Genomic DNA, 12,805 nt, shown 5'->3' with positions numbered 1-12,805 from the left:
GAGTGCCAATGGGTAGAAAAGTGCTATATAAGCCACTGCAGCCTCTGTACATGGGGGGTCAGTGGGCAGTAGTACAGTGCAAAGAAAGGTTTCTGGTGTCAGTCGCTGCCAAAGCAGGTGCCTTTCCAACAGCCCAGACCAAAAGCTCAAACTAGTTCAGCTCCGAGCATCTGAATTTAGGATATTTAACCCCAGTTTATACTCTGTGGGCTGCTTTACAGTGAAGTAACAGTGATGTCATCTGACAACACATGGCCCCAAAAAGTCTTGTCATTGTTACTTCAGTGACAATTATATCATATGACAAAATCAGACATGAAAAAAAAATCTGATGGATAATATTTCCACAATGGATTAAAAAGTGCAAAATATACAATTTTCATGTGATTTGGGATTATGGTAAATAAATGTCTCAGAGAAGTTAGTGGGATTGCTGATTCGCATTACTTTTCTAATTCAAATCTTTGAATTCAGTGTTTTGTTTTGCTTTTTTTGCCCCATTACAGTGTGCTATGGAATGGAACATAATGCATCTGTCACCTGTTACTACCCATTTGTACTTTCAGATTCAAATTCTTCCAGTTTGAGACATTTCTCTACATTAGTACATGTATTCAATATTTTTTAATCTCATTCATACCTTTCAAACCCTTCAATTGTGATCCTAAATGATACATACATTGGCATACATTATAGAGCAGAATGTTCAATTCAAATCAATTCAATTCAATTCAATTCAGTTCAATACAATTCAATTCAATTCAATTCAATTCAACTTTATTTATATAGCGCCAAGAACACACAAAGTTAATGTCATACAGTGGGGACAAATAAATGTGGGATGAGAGGACAGATGAGAGGGACGAGAAGAGGAAAGGAGTTCAGTGCATTAGGGGTGGGTCCCCCAACTGTCTAAGCCTATAGCAGCATGACTTTAACTAACTATAAGCTTCATCAAAGAGGAAGGTTTTAAGTCTAGTCTTAAAAGTAACACAGATAGAGCTAGAGGCTCTGAAACAATATCTACAGGAGACCTTTTCAGAAATCTCTTTTCAACTTGTTCTCCCTTTCTCTTTATATGTTGTTTATCTTTAAAATATGGAACACAAATGACAAGCAACAGATAAATTGGCTTCATTGCAAAATAAAATCATGTCATCCTGGAGATCTGAACTCCAACAATCATTCAAGTTCCATTTCTAAACTCTTATTTCAAAACAAGTAACATCATTATGAGGTCACAGAATGGGCTAAAATTCCAACACTTTCAGTATATCATGTTTGAGGTCACATATCCTGCATGTGATTATAATTATTACACATTATTTCTCATCAAACTGTCTGACAATTACTCCTGTTTCTTTTGTAAGATGTTAAATACAAATTGAGTGGGTTTTTTTTTCATTAACTATAACCTGTTGTAGGGATGGAAATATTTAGAGGTCACTACAGCCGCGGAGGTGGAGGGTGGAAACAAGTTGAGCACAGCTTTCCCAAGGCCCAGCTTTTACATGTCAAGTCCTTGTATTTCATCCCTAGAGCGGAGCATTCGCCCAGAGATGATCAGTGACTCAACTTATGCGAGCAGTGACATCATTTGTGATGTCATATCTCAAGCATAGGACTGCAATCACATGATTTCACATTACACAGATTATGATTGGCAATATATTGATGAGATCAATTTTTCTGTCTGTCTTTCAGGCAACTTGGCTGGAAGGAATTTTAGTTGCATATACAGTACAAGTTTCAGCCACTATAGGTAAAGGCTTTTTTTGGAAATGCTACAGTGGCCAATGCAGTGGCTAATATGTATTTAAATCTGCTGTCTATCCCAAGCTGTTACCTGGGGCTTTTGGATTTGATTAATTCCTTATTTTTAGAGAGCAGATAGATATTATCAGTGAACAAGTTTTATAATAAAAGCAAACATTTTTTAGATCATTGTTAAAGATTCCAAGGCCACCAGGTCATGTTTTTCCAAAAGGTTCCTCTCAGTGGCAACTGGGTTTACTTGTGTATTGTGAGGATCTGAGTAATTGCAGACTTTTGCTGTGAGACAGGACTTTAAATTCAGTGAAATTGTGAAATAGTTGACACGTTGATGGTCACCTGTGGGTTTCTGTTCCATTCAACTTGTCAAATCTTTTAACATGAGGAAGGTAGGAACCATCTTTTTGGGCTTGTTGAGTATGGTTTAAAAAAATTGTGAACCTATACTTTAGGTTCTCTCCTGCATACTTTTCTCCACACACACACACACAAACACATACACACAGAGAATACATCTATTTAAACTTCAAACCCAGTCACCTCCCATCCTTGTGCTGTCTTTCACACCATTTGCTCATTCAACCAGTTTCTCAGAGTCTCTAAGTTTCTGTGAATCCAACGAATATTTTTCTCCATATTGTCCAGGGCAACCTGGGTAGCTCTCAGCTGGGATGTCTGTTCTTTGATGGACTGAAAGAACAGCTGCACCTAGGGGTGACATACAGATACATTTCTGTCAAGGAGATAGCAAAAAGCTTTGTGAGGTGAATTTTACTTTTAATACAATGCAGTGTTTTGTCAGTGTGTCACATTTAAGACAAGCATGTCTATCACACTATCATTTTATTCGATTAAATATTTCTAATGCCAATGTCAGTATATATACTAATCCGGTATAATATGATTTCTACTGCCATGAATTCTACTTTTACATGCTTATAATTATAACGTTGAGCCTGATCAGTGTATAAAGAGCATTCTGATATATCCGTGGTTATCTAAATTGCATTGTAGAATTTAAAGTAGTGCAATGTAAAAATACAGCAGCGCATTGCATTCACCAAAGATAAAGAAATTGAGACCCTATCTCATAATTACAAGTTATGTTTCTCGTAATTACAAGATCCGTGTCTCTTAAAAAGGTACTTACATCTCTAAGTTCGTCTGGAGATGAAAATTGTCCTGTGGTGCCAATGATGATGTTTCTTATACAAAATGAACCCAACTGGAACCTGCACATCAGAAAGACAACAGGGAAGTCACAAATATATACACTATATATAGATTATTCAAAGATTTCCCTAATGTTGATCGAATACACATTCTGTTGCTTGTTATAATAAAAGCTTTATCAAATTACTTGTGGAAATTACGTGCGAAAACAGCAATTTCATAGCATCACATTGTTTGACAGTTTAAGGTTCATTTAAGTATCTCAACTATGTTCTACGAACTTTTGAACCAGTGAGTCCCAGTTCTTTTTGACAAAGTTCCAGGCAAGGTGATGTCCCCGCGGGTTCTTAGCCACCATCAGGATTAGACTGGACAGGTCCTGGGATCGAATCATCTTTCCTTCCAGACCCAACTGTAGTAATCTGCAACACAAAAACATAAATGAAGTTAACTTAAAATGCTACAATTATCTGTCATCTGAATCAAAGTTGTTATAGCATTTGTGATGAATACTAAAATTAAACTTCTGAATTATAGAACTAAAGTTTTAGTTTAAGTTTTTAAGTTTTAAGTTACTTTTTCAAAATAGTTAACACACATGTCAAAACAAAGGTCAGTAAAACATTTTGTTTGCAAAATGGTCATCCACAAAATGCTCATCTGCTAACAAAACATTAAAAACATGCACCAAATGCACAATTTTCCCTAAAACAAGAGAAATTGTAGTCAAACTTTTGGACTCTTTTTATCAGCTCTTTAAATCAAATCCCAATATCCCATGATTATTCAACTAGAGATAACAAACTTTGCTGCACTCTACACCCACACTTTTTTTGAGAAGGAAATATACAAAAAATTAAAATGAAGACATGAAACACTTAATTTTACTTTTAGTCCATTTGTTCTTGTCAATTAGGCCACATGTTTTTATTAATGCCACTGCTTTCCCTTGACCTTATCCAGGCAAAAAAGTGTCATCTTTTATAGATGGATTAGGACTGATTACTTACTGAAGAATTTCGCATAGGCAGTCGCAAACATATACACTAAAGATACACTATTTTGCAAGTAATCTCTTTTAGCTGGAAATGTGTTCTTTCCTTTTGTACGACACAGCTAATTAAATAAGGTTTTGCGTCACCGATTGGCATGTGTGTTTTGAAAAAACTTAGAAATTGAGAAAAACTGTAAAACCATACTGTTCTTCTTTTACTTTTGGCTGTTCCCTTTCAGGGGTCGACATAGTGAATCATCTGCCTCCATCTAACCCTGTCCTCTGCATCCTCCTCTCTTGCACCAACTAATGTAATGTCCTCTCTTACAACATCCACAAATCTCTTCTCTGCTCTTCCTCTAGACCTCCTGCCTGGCAACTCCAACCTCAGCATCCTTATACCAATTCACAATCTTTCCTGTGAACATGTCCAAACCACCTCAATCTGGTCTCACTGACTTTATTTCCAAAACATCTAACATGACCTGTCCCCCTGATGTACTCATCCCTAATACTATCCATTTTTGTCACTCCCAAAGAGAACCTCAACATATTGTGTACTTTACAATAATCTGTTTTGGCCACATGATGGCAGCATTAACTGCATGGAAATATGGTAGAAGAGATTCTGTACCTTTGCAGTTTGTTAGTATCTCTACTGCAGGTCAAGGCAAACAGAATTTTTTGTTTTTGTGCTGCAGATATGGAAATGTTGTATGTGTGTAAGAGTGAGGCCCATCCATGGTCATCCTGAGCTCCAACTGAATACACAGTCACAGCCACATCAGTGGGTAAGCTATAAAATCAAGCACAGGCAAATTAGAGACATGATAAAGTAATGTATTATAAGGGCCAGAAAAGCAAAGTGTAGCTTTTCTGAGAATTGTACATGTGTTAAAATGTAATTTAGACACACAGACTTGAGCGTTCCATTCGACTGAAGCCAGTCTTTAAAACTCTGACGAGCCTGCTCCAGGCAGGGTGGATCATCCAGATGACAAGCCAGTGCCAGGACCTCTGACCTCAACCGTCGTTCTGACACAGAGCCACTGTCACTCCATGTCTGCTGGTTAATAACACTACGGAAAAATCGCAGGATGTACATCTATTTATAAAAAAAACACAGAAACAACATCCGACATTAATTCAGGTTTATACAGTTACAAAACGAAAATATCATGTGAACTTTGCACTTTCTCCTTACTCCCAGTTTGTGTGTCATATCAAGCTCATTCCTTTTCTCAATCATCCGATAAAAGAACTCCAGATAACCCAGTCCTTGAAGACGAGGTACTGTGTGTGTCTCCACTTGGAGATAACCAATAAGGTCTAAGGCTTTATTGATTGGCAAATGGCCTGCCCTTTAGAGAGATACAAAAATATTTGAACACAAACATGCACAAATAAAAACTTTGTCTTCAAGTTGTTCTTTCATGCACATACCCACAAAAACATAGACACACATATATGCTTACGTCACCAATTGAAAGGCATTGTGTATCAAGTGAGTCCTGTCTTTGTAGCTCATAGCCGTGTGGTTTTCCCTTAGCAGTTGGGTCATCACATCCCAACCACCTTCCTCATAATGTACCACATAGTAGCCTGTCATGTCCATGTTCACCTTCACCCAGTTGACTTCCTCTCCTATGTGTATACTGTCTAGAAAGCAAAAGATAAAATTCAAACCATATCATGGCAAATAAATGTAGTTTATATTTAGCACATTCTCTCTTTTCTCTTACCTGTGTGTGTTGTCATCAGGTGTCTGTGTATGGCGCTGGAAGCATCTGTTTTATATGTCAGAGGGATGTGCCAAAGGAAACTATACAACGGGAGAGTAATTTTAAAATGCACAGCCTACAATTGAAATGGGAGCATTTTTTGAAATTCAAATCTTGCTGACAATGACTGCATGTGCACACTCACCCTTTTTGCAGTGTGGGCCAAAGAGGGTCAGAGGGCAGAGCTGTTCTCAGGAACCTGTCTTGTCTAAGCATCAGACGAGGGCCCTTTCTTGTTACTGTGACCAGAGGAATACCTTTCTGAAGAGTCCAAGTATTCATCATGGCTGTTAGGTCAAGATGTTCACCTGCAAACAGATACTGTAGAAAACAATTGGCAATTAATACTCTTGATCACACCACCTACAGTAATCTTGTAATATCACATGATAGGTGTGACATCTGTAGAGGTTAACATATGAAGACATGTCAGAGAGTAATAAAGGTTTACTCACTGCATTCTTAGCAGCCTGACTACTGCTGTAGCAGTGTTTGCCTGAGATGAAGTCCTCCTCTGAGCATGTCTGAAAAATAATACAAAACATTTCAATTTAAATTAAAATGCTTGATTATTTTATGCATGGTGACATTTCATACCTATCACATGCAGCGTACCTTACATAACAAGTGACTGTAATACACTCTAATCTTTAATTGTGGCTGTTAGTTTTTATTCAGCTCACTACAGTAAACATTTCACTATGAGTGATTTTAAACTGGAGAGTGGTAGTGTAATTCATCATTCTGAAAACAATGTCAGCCTTAATTATCATCTGTGTTTTCTTGGTTCATCGATTATTGTCCAGACTGTGTGTTCTTTTAAAAACAGTATCTATTTTAAGCAACTATCAGAAAAGAGATTTTGCACCATAATGAAATTACTGAAAGCAATATATATATGGGGCGACAGTGGCTCAGTTGGCTGCGTGGCCGCCCACCGACCATAGGGTCGGAGACCTTTTTTTTTTTCTTTCAGATGTATGTATTATAGTGCAGCCAGACAAGAGGATAATCTGTAAAACCTTGCTACTGGCTTTCCAGTTTAAAAAAGATTGCTCTTTACTTCATCAAAGATAATTTATATTCCCATAAAGAAATAGTCTGCCAATGTACATCTATATTTTAAGAACATAATTTAAACACAACTCTCCCCAGTTACACTTATTGATTTACAAAAAGATTACAAAGGAGTCCACAGTGCATTACACATTGAGTATAATTTGTCTTCGTACATTGACTAGGCTGTCCCACAGGTCCTGGTTATGTGCATTTTTGTAGCTGTACTTGCGTAGGTATCGCACTATCCCACGTTGAAACACTTCATCTGTCAGAAAGTGCCGCAGCATATGTAGGATACATGCTCCCTGGTGGGAGAGGGATAAAGAAGGGGTATATAAATCAAAAGTCACGACCTGTTATGCTGCAGATTGGTTTCACAGCTGTTTGGCTGTTGTTAGTGACAAGTATGAATAAGATTTTTTTGGTTAGATGTTCTGTAAATATAGAGAGATAAAGATTTACAGTCGTGTGGATTTAGAGGTTGTTCTATACTGTTTCAAACATAACCAGGCTAATCATAGGACTAAATGTAAACTAATATTTCTAAAAATGGTAACATTTATTTTATTTTTATTTTATATCATATTCTTCCTGTGTTATTTTTAAAAACATTTCCACAAATACAGTATATTCCCACTATCTGATGAATACATGTATAAACAGAAAACATACTTTGTCATAGGAAACTGTGTCAAACATCTCTTTGATTTGGGTGGGGTTCTCTGCTAGGCTGGATATTGGTCGAGAAGAGTTTAGTGAATCATGACCAACTGCTGCAAAACAGGTGTGTAGTAGATATTCCTCCTGCAAGATTATGCACAGACCATGACAATTAAGGTGAAATCTCTCAGTCAATTATCAACACATTTTCAAATTAAAACACTAACCACTTTGAGGTCAGGGTAGGTTGCCTCTACTGAAATGTATTCCATGTATCTGGCAAATCCTTCATTAAGCCAGATATCATTCCACCACTCCATGGTCACCAAGTTACCAAACCACTGCAGGAAGGATTTAGAATTTTACTGTATTCATTTGATTCATTAGCACTGGGACTACTGTAGATAAATACACTTAATTTTGTGTGTCATTAGGCTGCACATACAGCATCACACACTCACCTGATGGGCGAGCTCATGTCCAATCACCATAGTTACCCAGAGTTTGTCAGAAAGAGAGGAAGTAAGGGGGTCAAAGAGAAGGCTGGTTTCTCTGTAGGTTGTCAGACCCCAGTTCTCCATCGCACCAGACTGAAAGTCTGGGATTGCTATCAGATCTGAGAGAGAGAATACACAGATTATGAGACAGAATGTTGTAGAACAAAATAGGGATTATTAAAGAAATGTGGGTAGCGCTTTAGATTACAACCCAGGACTTACAGGGTAAGTACAATAAATTTACTGTGTACTTATTGGTAACTACAGTGTACTTCCATAGTACCTATGGATTTATATTTGTTGTTATTTGATAATAATAAGCTAACTTGTGACATAACAGGGTATCAAGATGAGAATAAGAAAAATACCTATAGTGTAAGTATTTTGTAGTTAAGGAGTGGTTTAACTACAGATAAGAAGAGGGTAAAATTGTCACAGGATGGTAGAGGGGTCATTGGTTCGATCCCCGGCTCCTCCGGTCACATGCCAAAGTGTCCTTGAGCAAGACGCTTAACCCCAACCACCCATCAGTGTGTGAGTGTGTGTGTGATTGTGAGTGGGAATCGGTGAATGAGTAACAGTGTAAAGCACTTTAAATACCGACAGGGAGAAAAGCGCTATATAACTGCAGAGCATTTAACATTTACCATTTAAAAGGTTGTTTAGAATTTACAGCCATCTACAACTCATTTTGAGAAAAAAGACAGCAGCGCTAACCCACGCCTATCATGTGATATTTAATTATTTATCATTAAGTTGTTTAGAATGCTAAAATTTAACTGATTTCAAATGGTTTTTCATGCTTTGAGGCAATAACAATAAAGGAATAATTGCAATTTATTTTCCCAAAAATTAAACCCCTTTATTACCTGTTGTTATTCTGACACTGTAGGTATTTTTCTTATTCTCATCTTGCTACCTTGTTATTCTCCAAAGTTTATTTATTGTTATCAAGTAACCACAAATATTTATCTATAGGTGCCACTGTTGTTAGTAATAAGTACACAGTAATTTCACTGTACTTATCCTCTAAGTTGAGGGCTGTAATGTAAAGCGTTAATATATCTATCCATATATATATATATATAGAGAGAGAGAGAGAGAGAATTTTACCTTGCTTGGGTAAAGGAAAGCGAATGTTGAAGTACTCCTCATAGAAGTCCAGCATTTTGACAGCAACCTCCAGGGCATAGTGGGTTTGCAGCCACTTCTCTGGGGCAGCATAAATGGAAACCTGCAAATACACAACAGCCTTGAGAATATAAATGCTGGGGAAAAAGTAGCATTCTTGGCAAATAATAATGCAGGAGACACACCTGCACCCCAGAAGATGTTGTGGCAGTGACAGATTTGAAGTCACAGATGACAAAAGCTACAAGATAAGTGCTCATCTTTACACTGGTAGCAAACCAGTCCTCAAGCATGCCATTGCTAAGTTCAAGTGTCTTGATCTGGAATGCACACATTTTATTATAGTTATTTTCACACACGTTTGAAAACAGTTTGTAGATGACATTAGGAAATTGCACATGTGAAACACTCACTATGGGCATGTTGGACAGAGAAATGTACTCTGGGCTCCTCCAGATCCTTACAGAGAAGTTGGCTTTGAAGCTTGGCTCATCAAAACAAGGAAACGCCATGCGAGCGCTCGTGGGCTCAAAATGAGTTGAAGCCAAGGTTCTAAAAAAAAAATAATAATCAACAGAAATTATTATACAGACAATGGACCATTGGGCAGTATGGATTCATTCATCCTCTTTGTATAATAAATGTATCTTAATAACTGATCTATGAGGTAAGGTTATTGTTTTAACTTTAGGGTGTTGCCTTTTTCCAAACTTAATCCAGAAATGCTAAAGACGCACTTATTTTAGGGACAAAACACCTGGCTACGTATATTTCAGTGCAGGAGAAGTGCCCTTGTTTTTTGAAGCTATTGGACAGTAATGGAAACATTTTTCCACAGAAGCTGTAAAAGAATAAACCTAGTCTCACCTTGTCTCTCCTGTGCTGGCTCTGTAGGTGCTCCTATAGAAGCCATAGAAACCTTCTGCAAGTTCTGCCCCAAACTCAATGTATAGAAAGTATTTTTGTCCTGTGGTGAGGACCTTAGGAGAGAAAATGCCAATCTGCTCATGGGAGGGGTTGTGAAGAACTGGAAGAACCTATAATATTAAGGGATGGGAAAAAGGTGGGTTCATTTTAGGTAACAACAACAAACAGTGTGTGAAAATAACATTTTGGCATTTTCAACTACCTGGTCAGACAGGGGAGCAAAATTCTGGTCCAATATGATCGCCTTGGAGATCTGTAAACCTTTGCTGTGTAAAACAACCCAGTTTGTGTTGTTCTGGACATCAGTTTGGATCTGCACTGAGCCAGTAAAACTGAGATTTGTGAGGTTGGGGTGCAGGATGAGTCGGTAGTGAAGAGGAACAATGTACCTAAGATAAAGAGATGGGTGTTGCTTTGACTCAAAAGCAGAGGTCCACAAATTTCTTGTTAGTTTCCTGTATGTGATCATAAAACCAGTGTGTGAAGATTACCGTGGCAGGCGAAGACGGCTCCAGGGAAAGGACAGATTCTCAGTACCCAAAGGAGATTGTTCTCCCGCAGGGTGAGGAATAGCCTGTTGCGCACTCTCTTTGGGCTGAACCCCAGCCAGAGACACGTAAAACAGAGATAGCACTAACAGCCCAACAAGAACCATTCTGGAGGAAATGTCCCTAAACCACACAGTTAAAATAAAGGCCAATCCACGTGAAGCTAGTACTAAATTCACTGTCACATCCAAAACACAGAGAGAAACTAGATAACCTGATGTAAGAGAGGGGCACTGGAGAAAAACGTTGGGGTACTTCTCCTCTCAATTCTGCAAGACATTAGCAGACAACACACATCATTTTGTAAAAAGACACAGTATCAATTGAGACAATGAAATTATTTATTTTTTGTGCTCTAGTGGTAGCCTGATTATTTGCTTCCACTAGACAGGTCTGTGTTATGGTTTCTAAGTTGTTATCTTCAGTGAAAATGTGAGATAAATCTCACTGGGTGACAAATTACAGTTGACTTTGAAGACCTTTCTCACCATGGAACACTGAAAATGGCCTACTTCCACCAAATACCCCAAGTCAGTCACTTATTTATTGGCATTTGCTCATGGCTGACTGCTGTTATTCTTTCCATGCGAACAGAATAAGATTAGGACACAGCTATAACTGCAAGGTGGCAGCAGCTGCAAGAAGTAGAGCTGCAGTTCAAATCGGGTTGCACAGACAGCCATGCTGTTCCACACTGAAGGGACTGAGCTGTTAGACACAAGAATCTTGAGCAGAAATTTAACATAGTAATGCAAGTTAGTAAAAAAATACTGGTCTTGTGATCGCTTCAGATGTCAGTTTTGTAAGTGTCAGAGAGCTTTACCTCAGTCATTAGCTTCACCATTCTTTTTCTTCCTGTTCCTGCTGTTGAGTTTCACTTTCTCTTCTAAGCTCCCGCCCACTGCAGATGCGTATGTGTGTGTGTGTGTGTGTGTGTGTGTGTGTGTGTGTGTGTGTGTGTGTGTGTGTGTGTGTGTGTGTGTGTGTGTGTGTGTGTGTGCGCGTGCATGCGTGCAGGTGTGTGTGTGCAGGAGTACCCCACAAGAGTGTTGTGTAAAGTTCTGGCAGTGTTGATATGATCAATTTCTTACCTCAACTCTTAACAGCCATAGGCAGGTGTGTCTCCTGTTCAAAATGTCTCCTCACTGTCTTTCTAGTGTCCACATCACTGTCCTGTCCTCAGGCTATTCCTTTCCAGTAAATGGAACATGTGTCCGACCTCACATTGTGTCTTTATCCCTTGACCGCAGTCATTCTGTGGGTGTGTGTGTGTGTGTGTGTGTGTGTGTGTGTGTGTGTGTGTGTGTGTTAGTGTGTGTGTGTGTGTGTGTGTATGCGTGTGTATGTTGGCATAGCGGTGGGAGGAACCATTGTTAGTATAAGGTCACAACAATGTGACATGCCAATCCCCCACAATGCAGTGCTCCTGCTCTTATTTCACACACTCACGTTCACAAGGTGCACAAATACACACACTCACACACAGACAGGGCAGCAATCAGCCATCATAAAAGTCACTTTAGTTGAACAAGACATGACTGAGCCTTCCAGGAGTCTCTTTTACCTTCCAATCATCTATTTATGGACAGGTGAAAACTTTACATTTTTAACATTTTTGTTTTATAAAATTAATTTACATATTTGGAGTTGTATCTGGCAATAATAATAATAATAATAATAATTAATTGCACAAACTGTTTAATTATTTAGTGTTGCGCAATGCATTTGAGGTATTTTGATGTTCACGTATGATGTTCTTTTATAAACTGAAATACAAATATTTTATAGAATAGGCTTCATACTATTTACATTTTCTGTACTTGCATTGTTGTCTTTGAATCAGTGCATAGCCTTATTTTAGATAGGCATATAATATGGTCTTTCCTTATTTATATGTACATTCTGTGTTTGTTTAACTGTACTCTTCTGTATGTGATCCTTCTTCATCTACATGGGTCAGGAGGGGTAGAGGGTAATATGCTGGCATCTCTGGCCCCTCCAGTCCACCTGTCAGGGCAGAGACTAGGCTGGACCCTCCTGGTCTGTGTGGTGAGTGACATTAGGAGAGGGCACCTAGAGGTCAGCTGGAGATCACCATCAAATGACCACATGTTTGCTGCACCACACAGCATAGCTATGAATAAGAAGCATCGTGGTCACAGTGCTGTGGCAATAATCACAGTGGCAACCAGGGACTGGCCATCATTCAGCTGCTCTGTGAGTCACAGAAGACACCCAAAAGTCCTCAGGAAGCACCAGAGT

At 38.5% G+C, this 12,805-nt stretch overlaps 1 protein-coding gene across 5 annotated transcripts; it reads right to left on the bottom strand.

Moving 5' to 3' along the window:
- Positions 1-760: 760 nt before the first annotated feature.
- Positions 761-11,789, bottom strand: erap2 (endoplasmic reticulum aminopeptidase 2). Of its 5 annotated transcripts, none has more exons than XM_067520489.1 (22): positions 11,635-11,789; positions 10,758-10,812; positions 10,487-10,666; positions 10,198-10,384; positions 9,936-10,105; positions 9,482-9,620; positions 9,254-9,388; positions 9,051-9,171; positions 7,902-8,056; positions 7,668-7,781; positions 7,453-7,584; positions 6,954-7,085; positions 6,177-6,245; positions 5,867-6,042; positions 5,683-5,762; positions 5,416-5,599; positions 5,145-5,301; positions 4,861-5,045; positions 4,575-4,736; positions 3,228-3,368; positions 2,924-3,005; positions 761-2,481 (listed from the first exon to the last, which is right to left on the bottom strand). In XM_067520489.1, exons 3-22 carry the CDS (start codon positions 10,648-10,650, stop codon positions 2,335-2,337), a joined length of 2,832 nt encoding a protein of 943 aa, XP_067376590.1. In that variant the 5' UTR covers positions 10,651-10,666; positions 10,758-10,812; positions 11,635-11,789; the 3' UTR covers positions 761-2,334. The 5 variants fall into 5 exon arrangements, with proteins under 5 accessions (XP_067376590.1, XP_067376589.1, XP_067376588.1 ...); XM_067520488.1 differs by lacking the exon at positions 11,635-11,789 and adding an exon at positions 11,367-11,430; XM_067520487.1 differs by lacking the exon at positions 11,635-11,789 and adding an exon at positions 11,032-11,414.
- Between the last annotated feature and the right edge of the window lie 1,016 nt (positions 11,790-12,805).

The sequence above is a fragment of the Channa argus genome, chromosome 11 (genome assembly GCF_033026475.1).
Source record: "Channa argus isolate prfri chromosome 11, Channa argus male v1.0, whole genome shotgun sequence".
NCBI classification, from domain to species: domain Eukaryota; kingdom Metazoa; phylum Chordata; class Actinopteri; order Anabantiformes; family Channidae; genus Channa; species Channa argus.
This window is presented reverse-complemented; position numbering and strand designations above follow the sequence as displayed.